At 51.5% G+C, this 19,823-nt stretch overlaps 1 protein-coding gene across 1 annotated transcript; it reads right to left on the bottom strand.

Annotated features, from left to right (window-relative positions):
- Positions 1-1,501: 1,501 nt before the first annotated feature.
- On the bottom strand, positions 1,502-2,428 carry EX895_002993 (uncharacterized protein; the record flags this gene model as incomplete). The annotated part of the gene is made up of 2 exons (XM_029883591.1): positions 1,502-1,968; positions 2,149-2,428. The coding sequence occupies 2 exons, from the start codon at positions 2,426-2,428 to the stop codon at positions 1,502-1,504; spliced, it is 747 nt and encodes a 248-aa protein (XP_029739882.1).
- Between the last annotated feature and the right edge of the window lie 17,395 nt (positions 2,429-19,823).

Below are 19,823 nucleotides of genomic sequence, written 5' to 3' on the forward strand. Positions count from 1 at the left end.
AGTAAAACTACCAGATAACGTTCAGACTTTGCCACGATTAAACAATTACTAAGCGTTTACCATTCTTTAAAAACTTAAAACGCGTCTGATCGGGAGACCGAATACATGTCGGCAACGAAGAGGCTATACGAGGCCTATGCACAGCTTGGCCGTTGTTTTGTCAGGCTCGTTGCACAGAACAGCGATGGGAATCCACCGTCGCCTGAAACGAAGGCGTTCCGTCAAGCTGGCTTTGCGATTATGGAGAGGGCGAAGGAAGGGTGGTCACGAAGGGACGAGCTGTCTCAATCAGGTCTGATCAGGCGCCTTGTGCGAGCGAAGAGGTTTGTTCTCCTTGAGCGATGCTTCGGCGAGCGGATCCTTGACAGCGATGCCTTGACGATGCGTTTGGTGGACAGAACCGCTTTCCAGGCTTTCTCAATCCTGTTACGCCCGAACAATGCCAGCAGCGACCAAGTCGACCACACGTCCGAGGGCCGGTCTGCAATCATCGCCAACAAGGAAGGTTAGGCACGACATGCCAGTCGAATGACGCTGGCGACACTGTGTCTCTGCGACAATTTGAAATCGCCGACAGTACAAAGACGAGCTTCCAACGCATTGGTTAGCCTTGGTCTGTGACCAATTCGCGTGTGAACAAACCACAGAGTCGGAAATGGACCTAGCCCTAACCCTAAGCGCACTTGGAACCACAGAGGGTCATGAGACTGCGTGTGTGAGGCTGAGCAGAGGGGCCTGGCTTTGTGACCCAGTGATTGGGTCCGTGTTTTATTAATATTTAGTATAGCATTTTTATATTAATATAGAACAAGTGAGGGATTGCATGGTACTTTATTTCCGGCAAAGCGATGCTCAAATGGCATCGCCGGCGTTAGGGTTGGGATTAGAAACAGGTGATTGGATTGCAAGCATAGTACACCTATGTGTTGAGCGAGCATGTCTCTGCACTAGCATACGACACCTCAACCGTAGCGGAACCTCAACCGCGGCCTGAAACCTCCACCAGCTCACTACTCTATTAGTGATCACCGGCCAACAAAGCTGGCGGTAAGGTCAAGGATGGTCTAGCGAGAGGCATACGCCTTGTGTGCAGTGTGATCGTGAATACAAGTGGGCGTGCGACTAATAACTCAAAAGGTCCCCTTCGGCTTACATATCCTTGATATGTGAGTTTGCAATGGTCTCCACAAATGCATTTCCGAAGACAAGAGCCGGCGTCTGGAAGCCAGCTTTCAGTTCGCCCGCCATAACGCGGCCGGCCGCCTCGATAGACGCGATGGCCGTGAAGCCGTATCCATTTATCGTATGCAGAACGGCACGGCTAAGAGCTCCATCTGCCGCAGTAACGGTGACGGCAGTGTGATAAGGGCTAGTCTCCCGCTGCGCCTCCGTCGGCCCGTCCGGCAGGCAGGCCAAGTCCTCCGTAGGGAAGCCGTCTCCAGCCGAATGGACAAATGTACGGATGTTGGCGACCTTTGTTGATTTCCAGATCGTAATGAGGTCAGGCAGTGTCACCGGATAGTTCGTAACGCTCCCTCGACGAGGTGGACTTTGAGGTACCGTGAGCCAGAGCCTGGATGTCGGGCTCGCCTCGAGTCATGATATCTTTGATCAGCCGTCGACCGATGTCGCTGTTGAGCTTGAGCTGCGCTTCCACGGGCAAAGTCATGGCGCCTTGCGGAATGTTGGCATTGCGTACAAGCGCATCACCGATGCTGCCGCCGCTGTCGTAGTCGACCTGCATACGAACATCGCCGACGATGGCGTGCACCTGCGAAGGGTTGACGATGCTGGCATCGACATTGGCAATGATGTAGTCCTTGGTGCCTCCTGTCACGTCGAGACCGCTGATCGTGACGGGGCTCGTCTGGAGTCGTTGGAAAGCTTGAAGAGCAAGCGCGGGATCCAGATTGATAGGGATACCTTTCACCGTGATGTCGCCCGATGCCGTCGATACGAGGGCATTGACTGCATTGGAATCAAGCCCTACTAGCACCGACTGGTCTTGCACCGCCCTGATCGCGAGGCTGTTGGCAAAGTTGCCCCTCTAGCTCCCTGGGATGTCCAAGTGAGCATTCTGAATCGCGAGGCTGACCGTCTTGTTTTCAGTCACGGCGGCGGTCCCAGGTAAGACGAGACGAGCCGCACCTTGACCGCCGTAGAGGATGTCAAACGAACCACCCACATTGTCCACGCCAAACGGGAAGCCGAATGGAATCTCGACCGCCGCGTGCACCGTGTCAGTACTGAGCAAAGGCGACCACTCTCCATTGGTTTGGGTGAAATCCAGCGTGACGTTGGTCATGCTGACGCTCTTGAGCGGATCCAGGACGATTCCTGGCACCGTGACGGGGATGGCAAGCGTTTTGATCCCCTCGGTCAACCAGGTGACGCTCTCCGGGCCGGCATACACGCCATGCACCATCATAGTTGTGGGCTTGTTCGAGATAAAGTTCTGCGCAATCGTCGAAAAGTCCGCCAACCCTAACCCTAACCCCTAACACTCCATCATTACTTCCCATCACCCCTGCTCTCGCTTTCAAGATGATCTTCCGAAAGGCCCCCAACGGCCGTGGAGCAAGATGGGCGCCTCGACCTGTTGGTCCCTTGTTCGCCGACGCTGGATTCTGTGGCGCTTCAGCGGATTGTGGCCTCCTGAGGTTTCACGATGCAGTCTCGGGTCTGATCGGCCAGCGATTCTTGGACGAAACTTTTGTTCGAGATGGTGTACAGGCGCACGTGTTCGCCTACGACTGGCGTGGCAGACAATTCGCTGTATCGTCTAACTTGTCAGAAACGGGTCAACGTTCTGCGAAAGAACAAACTGTAGTAACCTTCGACCCCTTTGATATGAGCACCACCCCTTTGGTTCGAGTAGACCAGTTCATGGACACTCTTGGTCTCGACATGATGGCAGATTTCCTCAAGATGGACCTCTTTACGTCTTGGCGGCGAAAGCATTGCATCAATTCCCTAGACCTGGATCGATGCGCAGGAACTATGCGGCCAGCTTATGCTCAAGGGTCTTTGCATCTCTCCAATCTCACGCACGACGACCTCGATGTCTACCTTACTTTCTGCTCTCAGCTATGGAACGGAATGAGAGGCCTTCCCGAGGGCTCGCCCCTGCCCAAACTTCGGATCACCAAGTGACGTTGGCTAGCCGTGCATACTGCCGATATGGGCACGGGCTCTTATGTTGAATTCGAATGGGGACAAGGTCAATACAAGGAGTTCAGATCATCGAGCGTGCAGTGTCGTAGCTCCCCACAAAACCAGAATCAGGCCAACCTGACTCGGCGGCCTACGTGTTATGGGTAATGAGGAGAGCCTATGACACGCAACGATGGGTAGGGAACGTTTCGTTGATTTACATTTCACCCTTGTTCGTCAATGCAATGATGTACGAAGTTTGTGGAACGTGAATGATGGCAGCGTCTGGGTCTGTACTCTCGATCTCTTGAGTAAACTCTGGGCGTCCTCGAAGATGCCAGCCCTTCGGAATGCAATTAGAGCCGTAGTAGTGATGGAATAGACCGATCGCTTCGGCCAAGTCCAGAACTTCAGCTGGGCGAACCCAGAGAATTTGATCGTTGGACCTGATTTGTCCGCATTCGTCGCATTCGTCAGAGGCCTCTACGTGCCCAACAACGAAGGGGCGATAGAGACCGTCTTGGCCGAGCTGAATTATCTCGACGGTGAATCGTGGCCTGTCACCTCGACACTGGATGAATTCATCATACATGTAAAGAAACTCGTTGTACTCAGTATCTGGCGGTACTCGGAGACTGAGAAGTACTCGTACTCTCCGTCGCTGAGTGCGGTCAACAAGATACCAATTTCGCTCCGTGCTGTGTCGGGCTGCTCGTGCATCCACATTGTGGCTTTGTCGCTCTGCATCTGGTGAGTTTTCATCTTTAGAGGACCGGCTACTTATCTCGATCGCTTTTCGGCGGCGTACAGCTCCCTTCTCTGAACGTTCTGAACGTTCTGAGAAAAGACAAGGGATATAAAGTGAGCGGGCTGAACACGGCGGTGAAGTAAGAGTTGTGACGAGTAGCTAGCTGGCTTGGCGAGCGTCAGTGTGCGCAGAATTAATTTGCAGTGATGGAGCATACTGCATACTGCTTACGCCTCCTTATTCGGAAACGTCCGAAAGACATTCCAAATCAGTGAAAACAATGTCGCACTGCACTGTCGCCTAACCTTTAGCATCACTTGTCCTCTGCATAAATGCAATGTTTTCTATCCCTCATTCACATGCCTGGTGCCGCACTGAACGAATAAATTTACTGGTCTAAAAGGTGCCACAAGTCGCGAGGAGTAGAGCATGGTCTCAACGCCAGACGGAACGAAACGAGAATCATCCCTTTTCCCGATGTGCAGTCGGTTGTTCATCTTTTGAGGTTTGAGACTGCATATTGTGTTCCGTAGCGCTCCGCCCTTCACATCAGAACGTAGTTGTTGAAGTGAGAGCAAGTCGTAGCAGCTGAGGACGAGATTTTTTGTCATTGATCTGGTCGCGGATGAGTCGTTGCTAAAAGCAATCAACGACCACTGCGGCTTTGGTCAGGGTGGCTTTCATCCTGAACAAGGGCCATGAAGGTGAGATATTGATCGTCGTAGCTGCGCTCGTCGAGGATTTCGCAAAAGTAGTCGAAAGATTTGGTGCGACGAAATTGCTTGTCGACCAGCCAGATTACGGTCACCGGTTCCCAAATACTTTGGTAGTAATCACAGAGAGCGTCATTAAAGGCATTAAGATTCTTGCAAGAGGCTCCGGGGTATTCGAGCGCTTCGTCAAAGGCCTCCAGCACTTCGGGTTCTGTGACTGCCGCCGGAACGACAACGTTTATTCGGCCGGCTTGGGTTGCCTGCTCCTGTAGTTGCTGGAGCGACCAGTCCTGTGCGGAGTATATCTTCAGGGGCAAATAATGGGTCGTCATGGGTGGAAAGGAAAAAGAAGGTCGCGGGAGAGAGAGAGACGACGATGCAGTCCCCACGGGTGCGAACTCTGTGTTGAAGCTGGGACCACAAATTTTTGCGAAGTTAAAAGCACGCGTGAGCAAGGGGGTTTGCGGACCTCCTCTATATATAACACCGCCAAGGGTTGAGCCGTTTTGGCCATTCTGGCGTCCGAGGCTCGTGCAGCAAATGACCATTTTTGCTAAGTGGCCCAAAAGGCAGTCGCATAATTTTTCGAATTTACGATTCCAACCACTGTCAAGCACTGACTGGTAATTGCTAAGCCACACAAGCACACGCATTGCGGGCCTCCGCAGTATCGTCAGTGCGGATACCTCAGCGCTCTACTTGACGTGACTCGTGGAAAGCTCGGAAAGCGGAAATAGTTATAACGATCAATCAACCAACCAACCACCAACCAATCAAACAATTCAAACAAACAAACTGTCAGACTCGGCAAATCTGATTATGAAGCGACAAGGCTGTTTATGTACACACCGAAGCACACCTTGCCCAATCGAAGCGAGAAGGGAGCTTGAGTAGTGTGGGTCTGGCGGTTTGGTATGGGTATGTATGCGTGTGTGTGTGCACCGCCCTTTTTTCTTTTTGAAAAAAGGAATTAATTCAAATCGGCCTCAGATTGGTAGGACTACCCGCTGAACTTAAGCATATCAATAAGCGGAGGAAAAGAAACTAACAAGGATTCCCCTAGTAACGGCGAGTGAAGAGGGAAGAGCACAAGATTGAAAGCTGGCGTCTTCGGCGTCCGCATTGTAATCTCAAGAAGTATTTTCCGCCTCGGACCATGCCTAAGTCCCTTGGAAAAGGGCATCATAGAGGGTGATAATCCCGTTCATGGCATGGAGCGCCCGAAGCTTTGTGATACGCTTTCTAAGAGTCGAGTTGTTCGGCAATGCAGCTCAGAATGGGTGGTAACTGCCATCTAAGGCTCAATATTGGGGAGAGACCGACAACGAACAAGTACAGTGAAGGAAAGATGAAAAGAACTTTGAAAAGAGAGTTAAACAGTATGTGAAATTGCCAAAAGGGGAGGTCAGAGACCCGTCTTGGAATTCAGCCTTGCTTCTGCTTGGGGGTTTTTTTTTCATTTTGCAGGCCAACGTCGGTTTTGGGCACTGGAGAAGGGTGGAAGGAACGTGGCACCCCTCGAGGTGTATTATAGCCTTCTACTGGATACAGCGACCGAGACCGGGGACAGCAGCGTACTCGCAAGAGCGGGCCTTCGGGCACCTTTACGCTTAGGGCGTTGGCATTATGGCCCTCTACCACCCGTCTTGAAACACGGACCAAGGAGTCTAACATGTATGCGAGTCTTTGGGTGGCAAACCCATAGGCGCAATGAAAGTGAATTCAGGTGGGATCCGCAAGGTGCACCATCGACCGATCCTCACGTCTTTTAAGTCGTGGATTTGAGTAAGAGCATACCTGTTGGGACCCGAAAGATGGTGAACTATGCCTGAATAGGGTGAAGCCAGAGGAAACTCTGGTGGAGGCTCGTAGCGGTTCTGACGTGCAAATCGATCGTCAAATTTGGGTATAGGGGCGAAAGACTAATCGAACCATCTAGTAGCTGGTTCCTGCCGAAGTTTCCCTCAGGATAGCAGAAACTCACATCAGTTTTATGAGGTAAAGCGAATGATTAGAGGCCTTGGGGAAGTAACTTCCTTAACCTATTCTCAAACTTTAAATGTGTAAGAAGCCCTTGTTACTTTAGTGAACGAGGGCATGCGAATGAGAGTTTCTAGTGGGCCATTTTTGGTAAGCAGAACTGGCGATGCGGGATGAACCGAACGTTGGGCTAAGGTGCCAAAGTATACGCTCATCAGATACCAGAAAAGGTGTTATTTAGTCTAGACAGTGGGACGGTGGCCATGGAAGTCGGAAACCGCTAAGGAGTGTGTAACAACTCACCCACCGAATTAAGTAGCCCTGAAGATGGATGGCGCTCAAGCGTAACACCGATACCCAACCGTCAGTGTTTAGCGAAGCGATGACGAGTAGGCAGGCGTGGGGGTCCGTATGGAAGCCTTGGCAGTGATGCTGGGTGACACTATCGTTCCAGTTCGTAGCGCCGAACACACCTCCCTTTCTTTCGCAAATCATGCGTGTTGCGGTTGAAACAAAGTTCGGAAACAGCCGGAAGATACACGAAAACACGTTCTGTTCGTAGTTTTGTGGAAGCACCAGTGCTGAATCGATCGGATCATCTCTCGCCTGTTTGAACCAATGACTTCAAAAATGGACTACTTTGCCAAAGTTCTAGCGGCCGGCTACCTTTCTCTTAATGCCTTCATTGCGGATGCCCCGCCACAAACTGACGCCCTCGCCGTGAATTGTTTTTGGTCCTGACAATCTGTGCTTTCGGCGAAACGAGTATAAATGCGGAGCCAAGTCAAACATATATATGTACATACACACACAAAATCCCATGTTCCATCCAGGCGCGAAGCTCAATTGCAACTCATCCAAAACACGGCCAGCAACAATAAGGTCCCCTGATCCGGTGCTGCTCACTGCCAGTGCACGGAAACGCGCAAGGCAGCTAAGCTTGTTGGAACAACGCGCTAACAACCAAGAGCCGAGGATGGCGCAAGAACTCTCCGCCCTGATCAATATCGCAGATCCCGGCATCGATCTGATCCGCGAATGGGTAGGAGACAACAGCGAGCGGTGTTCTATTCTACCGCCCGATGAGGGCCTGCGCAGCGATGTTCTAATGCGACTGCAGGTCACGAAACGCTCGATCCTGGGCGCCGTTGCCTACGAAACTGGCGGCATCCTTGCGGACAATGGACGATTGCGAATACTCGGAAGTGGCTCGGACCGCTCTCTCCTGACCGCCAATAATACACTTGGAAGCAACCATGAGGTTCTCATTATCGGGGATGATGTAATTGGCGGCGTCTTTGCGTTTAATCAAGGGCGTTTTGGCTCGGAAACTCTTGGCCAGATTTCATGCAGCCGACGATCTCGTCTGGACCTGCCTCGACGTCGGCAACACTGATTTCGTTTGTTGGTGCGTGACCGACAACCATGATATGCTTATGGGCACTTCACAGAGTTTATGCCGTGGGTGCAAGAGCCTCCGCCTTTTACCAAGGCTCTCACCTGCTTCTATCCTTTTCTTTGGACGAAGGAAGGCCGCGATGGTTCAGGGAAAATCACCATTATTGACGCCGACGAGGTAGTGAAACCCCATATTGATGTCACAGACCAATTTCGTCGGCTTCGAATCGAGTAAAGACCTTCAACCGATATCGCGGGTGATTACACCAGCCCCTGCATCGTTGCACTCCTCGCCAAGTGCAGCTGCAGTTGCTCCAGCAGCTTGAACACAATCGCGCTCAACGCAACGCTGATGGTAGCGCGTCTCCTTCGGTTTCTTCAGACAGGTCTGGAAGCCTCACGCCTGGCATCGCGAGCGGTGTGACCAGTTCCTTCTTCAGGTGTTCAGAGAAGGAGCTGTCTTTCTTCAGCGGGGTCTACTTAGGTAGTGGCCTGCCAGATGCTTGAACGGACTGCTCTTCCTTGCTCCTTGCAACCTGCATTGTATAATAATGCCTAATTTCCTGCTTGTGTGCGACTCTTCATGTGCGACTGTCGATTGCTGCCAAGGGTGAAGAATGGCAGATCCGAGCAGGGTCGCAGCATTAGCTCTGCCGACCGACCTACCCCGTCTCCAAGTAAATTGATTCCGAGGTGGGTCGTGTCGTTAAGAAAAGAAAGAAAAAAAAAATCTTCCCAGGGCTTCCGCCGACATCTCCTAATTTGTTTGCGTTGCCGCCAAAAATCCACATCCCGGCACAGGAATTTTAACCTGTTTCCCTTTCGATAGGTCGGTGCGAACAAGCGCACCCTTTAATACGGAATTTCCCTATCTCTTAGGATAGGCTAACCCACGTTCAATTGCTGTAATCGTGGAACCTTTCCTCACTTCAGTCTTCAACATTCTCATTTGAATATTTGCTACTGTCACCAAGATCTGCACTAGAGGCCGTTCCAGTAGTTGCCCTGACAGCAGCCGCGTCTTTATTAATATGGACGAAACCGAGGATTACGGTTTCGAGATGGTTGCCACCCAGGGCCTTCTAATTCTAACCCTGATCGGAGGTAAAGGCGGGTTTACAAAGTATTAAGTAGTCTTCCTGCATCACATGCTATATATTTGATTAATCTACACATTTTCGCTTTTTTGTACTTTTCTTCGCCAGCTTTCTAGCAGGTTTGCAGAATTTTGGGCCTTATAATGCGTTTGACACGAACTTTATTGCTGACGCGTGAACAGAAAAGTTAGGGGGCAGCAGTGGTTAATTGCCCGTGCGAATTACATGGCTATGCTTTGACTTGACAGACAGCGAAGCGCTCTCACCACCCATGCTGCCTCAAAGACGCTCGGCTCTCACACAGGTCAATCATGAGATGCTAAACAAGTATTCGCGAGGAACATGACGTAGTTACTAGCCAGTTTCATTATACAGTTGCAACTGTTGGAGGAAGCGGTCACGTCTCCAGGCACTGACAAAGTTGCTGAGCAATTGGTCGTTGACCGAGACCAGACGCTCGGCAAGCTGCTGCTCAAAGCCCGAGCAGCTTAAAGACGGGCTGCAGTCGATTCGTATGATACACCTTGACCTGTTTGCGCTCGACATGCTTGTCCGAAGTTTGGGCAATCTGCAGCGAAGGTCGCACATGATCTGGAAGAAGTGAATCAGCTTGATCGTAGGATTGCGCTCAGGGTCCTTGTAAGAAGCTGCCATACGCCGCAACCATTCCAAAGTGTCAACCGCCTCGAAGCTGCGGCCACACCTGTAAGGAGCTTACAGCAACTCGAGAATCGGGTGTCAGGCTGGGGTTGACAACGTGAACAACCCCGGCGAGCAGCTCAAGGAGAACAAGGAGATGCATGAGAAGCCCGGCATCGTTGACGGGGAGCCAGGAGACCTGCTTGGACAAGTTGGGCAGGCATGCTACTGTCCGCGCTGACTTGACTCGAGCTTCAGTGGCATAGCCTCAGTCTGGTTCCAGATACCAGAACCACGATCGCCGACCATTTGACCGATACGAGCGACCACAGCATCGAAACCTCCGCCACCTTCTGCTGAGCAACGTCACAGATTCGGTCGACGATCCACTTCGATCTTGCATATCCCATCTCTTGAGCATTTCGAGAATTTTGCGAGAAATTTTCTTAATAACTAACTTAAGACGAGTCGGTAGATGATTCGCTATATCCTCTACAAAACAACCACATCGGTGAGCCGAGGCTGAGACCGACGAAGAGAAGATAAATTCTGACCTTTGCGTACCTTGCGTACCTTGCGTCTGCGACAAGAGGTTCATCAACGCAGAGCGCCGTTCAAAGCAAAGCTGAAAGACTCGACTGTCCTGTTGAAGTTAACAGATCAGCTGTCTTGAGTGAAGCAGCTTGGAGTCTGCACAAGATGCTGCCACACGCTAGCGTCTCATGCCAGCTCAGGCTTAGTGAGATCTGCTGTCAGACAAACGATGCGAAAACCCTTCTTCAAGGTGAGCCTTTAGAGGTTGCCCAAGCCACACACTTGCAGCGAGTCCTCGGTGCGCTTGCAAGCATTATCGTTGTACTTGACACAGTTGAGGTAGACAGAGAGAGTTCTCGACTTGGTCAATGATGCGAGCTGCTCCAGAATGTGAGCACCGAGCGAGCCCGTCTTGAGATCGCAGCATCTGCTGCTTGAATTGTAGCTTCGTCCCGAATAGTAATCTGGCGCTCAAGCTGCTCGAGGAGAGCGTGCATGGCGGCAACTTAGCTTTCGTTGCGATCGGTAGCTGAGGCAGCCCCAGAGTCACCCTTGGAACTAAGCAGCAAGGAGCGAGCTTTGCAACTGTAGAAGACTCGAAGACGAGGTTAGGGGCAGATGCGATGGGAGCTGGATGCGCTGCTGCAAGAGGTTGCGCACGCGTTTAGCATGCAAAGAGTCAACACCGAGCTCAATCACATCAGCGTTGAGAAGCTCCTCTGAGGTTTGATGAGATGAAACAGAACGTCCTATCACTTCAGATACAACTTGATCTACGACTTCGATCGCCGATGCCTTCATCTTAACCGTGGCAACATGGACGGTTTCCAGGCCTGTTGCAGTACCACTTTCATAGTCAGCATCAACATGAGTGATCTCTTGCCCGAATGAGTTGACGACCATGGCACGGATCAACGAGAACTCACAATCACCACCGCGGCAAAGACGAAGCCTGAGGGCGGCGTTCTCACTGCTAGCCTGGCTCGCTATAATTCTCTTTCTGATGTTTCCACCTGACGTTGGCATGCACCGCCATTGTTGCTAGAGTCTGACGGACCAGCTCAACTCGTTTCCAACTTCAAAGCGACAAGCCAACATTGCACAAACGACGCGGTCTGCTGGAAATCTGGAATTGGCGAAATGATCAAGTGACAGCGTCGTTTGCTTTGCTTGCGGGTCGCCTAGGCTGATGAATCTGGATCTATCGAGTGCAATTCCTAGCAGACTGGCTCATGTGCAGTAGTAATCGGCGTCACTGCGAGCATAGGGGGAACAAGATCAAGATATACAGGAAACCTGGAAATTTCGTTGGCCGCTCAAACAAACGAGGGTATTGTACCGGACTTCACTGCACTTGAAACAAAAGATGTCGCAATCTTCTTTCCACGGTATCAAACCTACTATGTCACCAAAGCTGCTACGGTAGCGCATCGCGAAATCTGCGGTATCAAGGTCTCCGAAACAGAAGCCCAGCCTGCTAATTCTCGACGTCTTGACGTTACTGCCATTGACGATCAGACCACTTCTATGCCCTGATACCACGTCCACATCTCTTGTCAAGCCACTGTAACCTCGACCGTCAGTACCTAACAAAGTTTGGCCTAATCATTGAAGGATCCTCTCAATCAGATCCTGCCAGTAAGCGAGGTCGAAATCAGCTCCAGTCACGCTGCTGCTGCTTGTCGACGTAACAGCTGCAGCGTTCCCGCTGTAGTCCTCTGAAGCTGTCCTGGATCCAAGCAATGTCAGCGGATCAGACTCATAAGCATGTCGCGCCATGCTCGGTGCCACACAGGGTTGCTGATCACCAATCCAATCTAAATCAAACTGACAACCTTGTCCTGCCCGAGTTAGACTATTATTGTGGCCAGGCTCTAGACTCGTTGACCGCATTTCCGTTCCAGGCGTCAAGTTGCCCTGGCCCTTTGTGGACCAGGGCGTAGCTGCGTTGATGATGTGAGTGCAGTCTTGATACGCGAAAGAGCAATTCTGAGGCACTCCATGTGCGTATAAGCTCGAAGCATTCGCGCCAGCCTTATGGACAGCATCGAGGTCGCTTGCATGTGGATGATCTTGCACCACATCCGCAGCATGGGCTTCCTTGGCCGGTGGCCTGCGAATCGCCGTATTTGCGTCCGAAAGGGGTGTTGTCATTTGCGAGTAGCTTGCCATGCTTTCGCATGGTATGTTTCGGCTCGTTGCTCGTCTGCCAGCTTCTTGCCCATCTCGATTCCGCTGCTTGCTTTGTTTCTCGGCGTACAGATCAGTCTTGGCCGTCTGTCTGGTCTCTCGAGTCGGACCAGTAGGGGTCGAGACTGTTGCTTGATTGGGTCGACCCTTTGTATGCCTTGATTCCTTGTCAGCCTGCTCTAGTCGAGACAGAATGAGATTAATGAGTACCACCTCGCGCTCGCACATTTCATCCCTCGCAATCCAATCCCCATGGTGGTACTCATGCAAATAGTATTCCAAGTGAGACTTGAGACGCGCCGCGTCTGGTCCGTTTTGATCCATCGCCAGTCCCAGTCCGCAGATGAGAAGCGATTGAAACCACCTCTGTGTTCCTATGTGCACACGCCAAGAGTGCAGGAGAGCCGTGCCCACCATACTTGCCCTCAGGTCGCGTAAGCTCTCGCGCAGAATTTCAGCCTGGTGCAGTGCAGCTTCTACACATTTTTCTCTGCACGACGCAAACCTAGCCTCACTGGCCTTATTGGCCTCGCTGGCTCGCAGCAGATACGGTCGAAGCAGTGACATACGTAGACCTTCGATTCTTGTGTGGATGAGGTATCGATGTGTCACCAGAAAATCGTACCTAGAGTCAAAAGATTTGTCGTACTGCAACCCGCGCTGCGTGAACTGGGCCTTAAAGTAGGACGGTTACGAGGTCTGGAAGTGGACAATCCGTCGATCCATTGCCAGGATGCTGTCTACGCTTGCAGGAGTCTCAAGTGTCTGGAGCATCGTGGCGACATCACCTTCAAGTGTCGCCAGCTCGGACCGGTATAAAGTGAGCGTATACGTTGTCGGCGGGTGCGCAAGCTCGTGCTCCGCTTGAGTATCTTTGGGCAACGGGTCATCTGCAGTAGCTAGATCATTTAGAGGTTGTGTGTCGCAGAAGCGTTCGTCGATCAACGAAGGCCGTGAGGTGCCGATAGCCATCGCTCGATCCAAGCAGTACACGGCTGCCCACACCCTTCGGCGAAACTCCACTTCGACCCCTGCAAGTCCGAACTTGGTCCCGTCTCGATGCAGACCCAGCGAAAAGGCGGCACGAACCAAGGATGCGCCTTCTGCCAAAGCTTCTCCGAGATGACGGTCCAAGATGAGGAAGTGGCATGAAAGCACCCAGGCCAAGATCTGGTCAAGATCTTCGCGGCCAACCAACGAGCTCATTAATAGCGCTTGTCTCCCTGCATAATGGAATCGTCTGGCGATCTGCGATCGCTCTGCTTGCTTTTCGGGGAACAGAGGATGTTGTATCGAGAGTGTGGCAGTCGCACATACACCGCAGAGTGTGGCAAAGATGTTGATGCTCTGGACGCTGACCTTCGGTTCTGCATCCAATAAGCGCTCGAGACGCTTACGCACACGGATATGCGGCATTGGTTGATAGATCCAATCAATAGCGTCAAAGTAATGCCTTAGCAACACTTCACAATGCTCGCGACTGATCAGTGCGCTAAGAAGCTCGGATGACGTGGGGCAAGGTTGACCAAACTTGCTCATGACCTCATCAATGTCCGAGGAAGCTTCCGTGTTGCGAACAGGTAGATCGGTTGGTGTGATTTTGGGTGGATCGCCAGGAAGACGGTTGAGTATCGAAGTGATGTGGCTCGTAGGCCCCCCATTGTACAAACCCGTCTCGGGACTCAGTCTTCCGCAAACGTCTCCACGTTCCAAAGACCTGCTGCGGGCTCGAGACGTTGAAGATCGATAGGTGCAACTTGACATAGAACGGTTGGAGGGGCGGTGAGATTCGACGCTGTGTAGCATCGTGGGCAGATAGACATCTAGCATCTGCTCGACACGAGCTAGCCTTGGCTCGAGTTCGTTGCTCTCGCTAACCGGCATGTTGTACCTGCACAGCTCCGGGATGTTGCGAGCACTGCAGTGTTGACATGGCCGTTGGCGATTGCACTTTTGCTTACGACGTTGGCATTGAACACATGCATAGTGGATGCGATTGCATGCTGCGTTCCCGTGTCGGACTTCTAGAGCGCGTGCCGTCCCTAGCCCTGAGTCCCTTCCGCTATTGATGCTCGATAGCGGTGGTCCGATGTGCCGCCGTGAGCTGCTAGGCGCTTGTTCGAGCGCTTTTCTCTTCTTCGGACCCATGTTGCAGCGCGCTGAACGACCTAGCGGCGTCGCTGAAAGTTGACTTGGAAGGGTCAGATTTATTGAATAAGGGCGAAGGTTGAACGAGCTGTTGATGAGCAGAAGGATAGCTGTAACGCTCCAATAACCCCCTGACACGTTGAGAACAACCAGCAATTACTTACGTGCACAACAATACTGCAACTTAACAGCTCCAGAACTGCTTTGCGATGCCACCCACTTGACCGTCCGCTAGTCGGTTGTTGAGCGCGTCTCAAAGTGAGTTGAAGACTAGACTGGCACTGAATAAGCGAATTCTACTTACGTGCTTTCATCACTAGGCCGCAGACATCAGAATACCCGCGTCACCTGCGCCGAAAGATGTCTATGCTCAGAGATATGAGAAGTCGTCGGAGGAAGAGACTAGCTTGCAGAAGCGAGAGATGCACATCAAGCGGGTTTTGCGATTATGGAGAGGGCGATGGACGGGTGGTCACGAAAGGCTGAGCTGGCTCAATTCGGTCTGATCAGGTGCTCCAAGCGAGCGAGAAAGATCTTTCTCCTTGAGCGTTGCTTCGGCGAGCAGGTCCTTGACAGCGGGGCTTTGACGATGTGTTTGGTGGACAGAACCTTTTCCAGGCTGTCCTTATCTTGTTTCACTCGATTATCGCCAGCAGCGACGAAGGGCCGGTGTGCGATCGTCAACGAATTGGACATCTAAGCCCGCCCGGGACCGTGCAAGGCCGAGTTGCCGAGATTCGGTGCTGCAGCTACTCGCACACGACTGTAGAACGCTAGCCGATATCATATATAACATTTTGTTTGGAATATTCAGACGCGCTCGAGGGTTTGCTGCAGCGCGAAGTCTCGGGCATATAATTTTTTTTCCGTATTTTTCGGCCCACTGCAGACGCAGCATCCAAAATCCAAATGCAAGCGACAATGGTGTTATGTTCTAAAACATGAACGGCAAAAGGAGAAGAAATGAGGGCTCGAATATTCGCAATCGGACGCTTCCAATGCGAGCCAACGACGATCTCACAAAGGCTTCAAATACTGGCCATGGCCTCTTGTCTTTCGGAGCAAGGTGGGAGTGAATATTCGGGACCCCGCGAGGATTTCCTCGAGAATGTCGAGACAAAGTTGTGTCGCTCTCACATACACGGAAGTCAATTATAGCCATCTCTAACCCCTAATCATTGCCTGATCCTGCAGCCGGGCGCCGAAAACTTGGATCAGACCGGAGGCAACTTAACAGTGTCCATTTCTCTTGAATTTTGACGCGTTCCGACCGTCCAAAACTTCAACCGTAAAGGCACTACAGCAGCCTTCTTTCGAGCGGCCGTTTGAAATTTACATTGTCAGATTCTCGCCTTTTTGGCTTGGCGGTCGCGGCCGTGTCCAGCAGTCACGGCCACCCGCCTAGGGCTAGAACCCAAGGTAATATGCTCCGACTACAAGGTTTTCTCGGGTCTTGTTCCAGGTTTCAAATTATGGACTCCGATGATTCTAGAATCGGAACACCTCCTTCCGAGCGAATGAAGATCAACAAGTCGAAGTGAGACAACGTTTTTGGCCTTCACTGAAGTGGTAAGGGTATTTAAATTGCGTTCACGAGGCCATACAGTAATTGGCTCATGCTTTGAGGGCCTGGTCGACATGACAATTGCCATGACCTATTCTGCTGGCAATCTATCACGTGCTATGTTCAAGCTGGCAATCTATCACGTGCTATGTTCAATTCGCTACTACATCATGTGCGTCCTTCGATGTTCTTGTGCTCAGCGAAATCGCGTTCATGTGCTGCAACTTCCAGAGCCGGTAACCGGATCTTCCTGAATGCAAATGACCGGGGCTTTACATGGAAAAAGGACAGACAGCGCGATTGACAACATGCATGCATTGTGCTTGAAGGCGATATCAAAGTACGAAATGGAGAACACGATGTTGTGTAGAGCCGGCTCTTCTAAAATTTCAATGTTCTCACCAGGGGCAAAGGAGTGGTCTTATATAAATACAGATGTCCGGCTTGTCTGGTGGTCCTTCTGCACAGACATACGTGTGAGTGCCAGTCACTGGAGCAAAGCGACAGAGCTCCTCCTCGTCACTGTTCGAACGACGGCAAAAGGGAGATAGGGCTTTGAGATACGCTCTGGCCGCTCTGACACGTCCAGTGTCAATTAGGAGATTCGCACAGCGACGAGTGATTTCGAGCTCCACGATATTTCCTTCTGGGCAGTCTGTATCTGCAATCGAAGCATTTAGATGTCTGACAGGAACATATGCTTTGGATGGAGCAGGTCTTGCAGCTCCTTCCGGGGCATCGGGTGCTTTCCAGCTGAGGTCGAAGTAGAATAGAGATCCTCCAGTTGATTTGAATGGATCTACGGTTTTGGCACCATAGTAGTCTCCGGTTTCATCCAATGCGTGATACACAGGAACAGGGGCCATGAGCTTCGACCACGCCCGTTCGGCTGTTTGTCCAACATCAATAGGACGCGCCCATCTGCCGCCTAAATTCATGTGGGAACCAACACACTGAGCGGTAGCATTGGGGAAACGCCAATAGGCCTTGATGCGCGTTGAGCATGGTGGACTACCGTTCGCTTCAAGATCGACCGAAAGGATGACAGGACGGCCTGTGGTAGCATCCGAAAGCGTGTCCAGGTACGATTTGAGCTGAGTCAACCCCGGAGCGGGTGCGACGTCCTTGATGGCTTCGAGTATCTTCTCGATCTGGCCGTATGCCGAGTCGTGTTCCGCTGCTGTTCTGGGCGAGAACAAGCCAGGAAGCACGAAATAGGCTTTGATCTGTACCAACGGCTCAAGGGCACTGCCAGGACGAAGTATATCGAAGCCGACCATATATCGAGTTTGCGTCTTGGAGGCCACATCGCTAGAGTCTAAAACTTCGGAGACGGCCTGATCGACACGATGGAAAAGATCCCTGCCGTTGAAGGAGAGGTATCCGCATTCTTGAAGCTGATGGATCAGTCTGTGCGTCGCGCCCAGATTCGTTCCCGATTGACGTACTTCGTCATCATCAACAGGCTCGATAGCAAAGCGTACCTGTGCATGAGGAGCATCATTTTTGGCTTTCCATGCTAGACCCATCTCGACAGGTGAACCATCGTCACACATCAAGGAGCACCATTTGGAGCCGTTGTTACTCTTCCTGTGATCGAAGCGCTCTCCTAAAGCTTGGATCAGGTGAGAAGAAAAGAAGGCACGGAACCGCTCAATCTGAAACTCGGAGTACTTTTGCGACTTTAAAAGATGAACGATCGGATCGCCCAGGGTGTGAGACCAGTACCGTTCGCCATCGAGGCTGTCTCCTTGTTTGCCGAATCCTCGAGTATCTTCTCTCCACGATGAGCAGAAATCGAGACTGAAGGCTTTGTCAAGATATGTGTGGATGGTTGCGTGTTGTTCGAAGTGGTTCGTCTCGCCGGGGCTGAAGGGGTTGTTGACATTTGTTGTGATTGCCGTCAAACAGCGCGAATCGAGACCGCAGTCGACGAAATTCTTCGAAACTGCAATGTCTGCAAGAGCTGCAGATTGCTCGGCCTCGACACACCCTGATGGGTCTCTACAAGCGGAGACGACTCGAGCTCGTCCTTGGTCAATCCCCCTTTCTGCTGGTGTGGGTCTTCCGTCAGCCTTCCAGCCTTCTTGGGTATAGCATAGGGCAACAGCCTTCTTCTCTTTGAGTTCGTCCCCAGAGCCACCGGTCATGGCGACAAATTCTACGCCTTGGCTCAGCATCGGGCGTGTACGATGAGATTGCAGTTGGGACACCGGCGATGTTGACGAACGATGATGATGAGAGGTGTTGTCGACAAGTACTTCGATTACGTTGACACCGAAGTTCAAGCGTCCTTTTTATTCGATTGTTGCGAATTGAGATGGTCTCCCTTCCAAAGCTCAAATCTCGTCGCTTCAATTCGAGTCGTAGTTTGATAAGTGGCGAGGCTGTTCCTTACAAGCATGGCCAACCAACGCGCGTTACGGGAAAGCACCTAGTGTAGACCCAAGGGTGCTCATTACCCGTCGCTTTAGTCTAGTGGGTGATCATTGATACTACCATCTAATTCTGCAACAGGGACTTGAGTTTGCTTGAGGGTAAAAAGTCCCCACATATCGTTGAAGCAACTTTACTATATTTTCACTAAAACCTCTTGTTGACCATGCCCTACGGACACAGTGCATAGGGAAAAAAATGCAAGGCCTGGCCGATAGGCCTCCACGGTTGGTTTGCCCGGCGTCAGATATAAAGAACATCATCAAAGACCCGACACGATAGCTAGCTAGAGCTTATTCGACATTCACCGCCTTCTTGGAGTGCAGTATCATTGTCCTCTATTCGATCGGCAGAAACAGAATGCTAGGAAAGTCTCTTCTTTGACGACGTGCCGGTGAAAGCCCCCTACCAGAACAGTACGTAGTAGGTTCTCAGACAAGCAAAAGTAGTTTGAAGAAAGCCTTGAATCGAAACTGGTATTAAACATACAGTATGAGGAGACCGTCACAGAATTCGAGTCGTGTGAAGAATTTGCTGTATGAAACGGACGCGCTGTAAATAAACACCCCCACGTTCTCCGGCCAAGTGTGCTTCTTCTTCTTCTTTTTTTCCTTCTTTAATGTAATTGCAATTTTAGAAAATGGGGCGAAGAAGGCGCTACGCGGCCGAGAAATGAAGGGGCATTTTCACACTAAGCTGCACTAGTCTGTTCTCACTTGCCGCTTATGCGACAGGGGAATCAAAACCCAACTTTCAGTTGAAACAGTTCGGCAAAGCACACGTCAGAAGAATTCTGGTCGACGCGGCCCGGGAAATTAACATGTGCTATGAGAGCGTGGAGTACGATTCAAGCAGTACGTCGCCCGCCTTGCAAGCCTTTCGCCATTATTTTTTTCAGCCTGTATTCGAAACCATCCACCGAGCCCAGTCTTGGCGAGATAACATTCACAGAGCAAAGTCATTTCCAGCACTCCACACCTTGTTCATCTTGAGCCAACAACGTTGCCACTGCGTTTTCCAATGCTCCAACGTACGAATCATGGAGAAAATGAAGCTCTGCTTTCGCAGAGGCCATCGCATCAGGAGTCAGACGACGCTGACGTGGCTCAACCCGGGGAGAGCGTTGCTACCCTCACACCGCTGATTGTGGTGTTTGCAATCAACTGTCTGGCCACTATCGCCGACTACGTTGGATCGACCACGATTATCGAGCTGATGCACGC

This window comes from Sporisorium graminicola, chromosome SGRAM_19 (assembly GCF_005498985.1).
Source record: "Sporisorium graminicola strain CBS 10092 chromosome SGRAM_19, whole genome shotgun sequence".
In the NCBI taxonomy this organism is placed as follows: Eukaryota; Fungi; Basidiomycota; class Ustilaginomycetes; order Ustilaginales; family Ustilaginaceae; genus Sporisorium; species Sporisorium graminicola.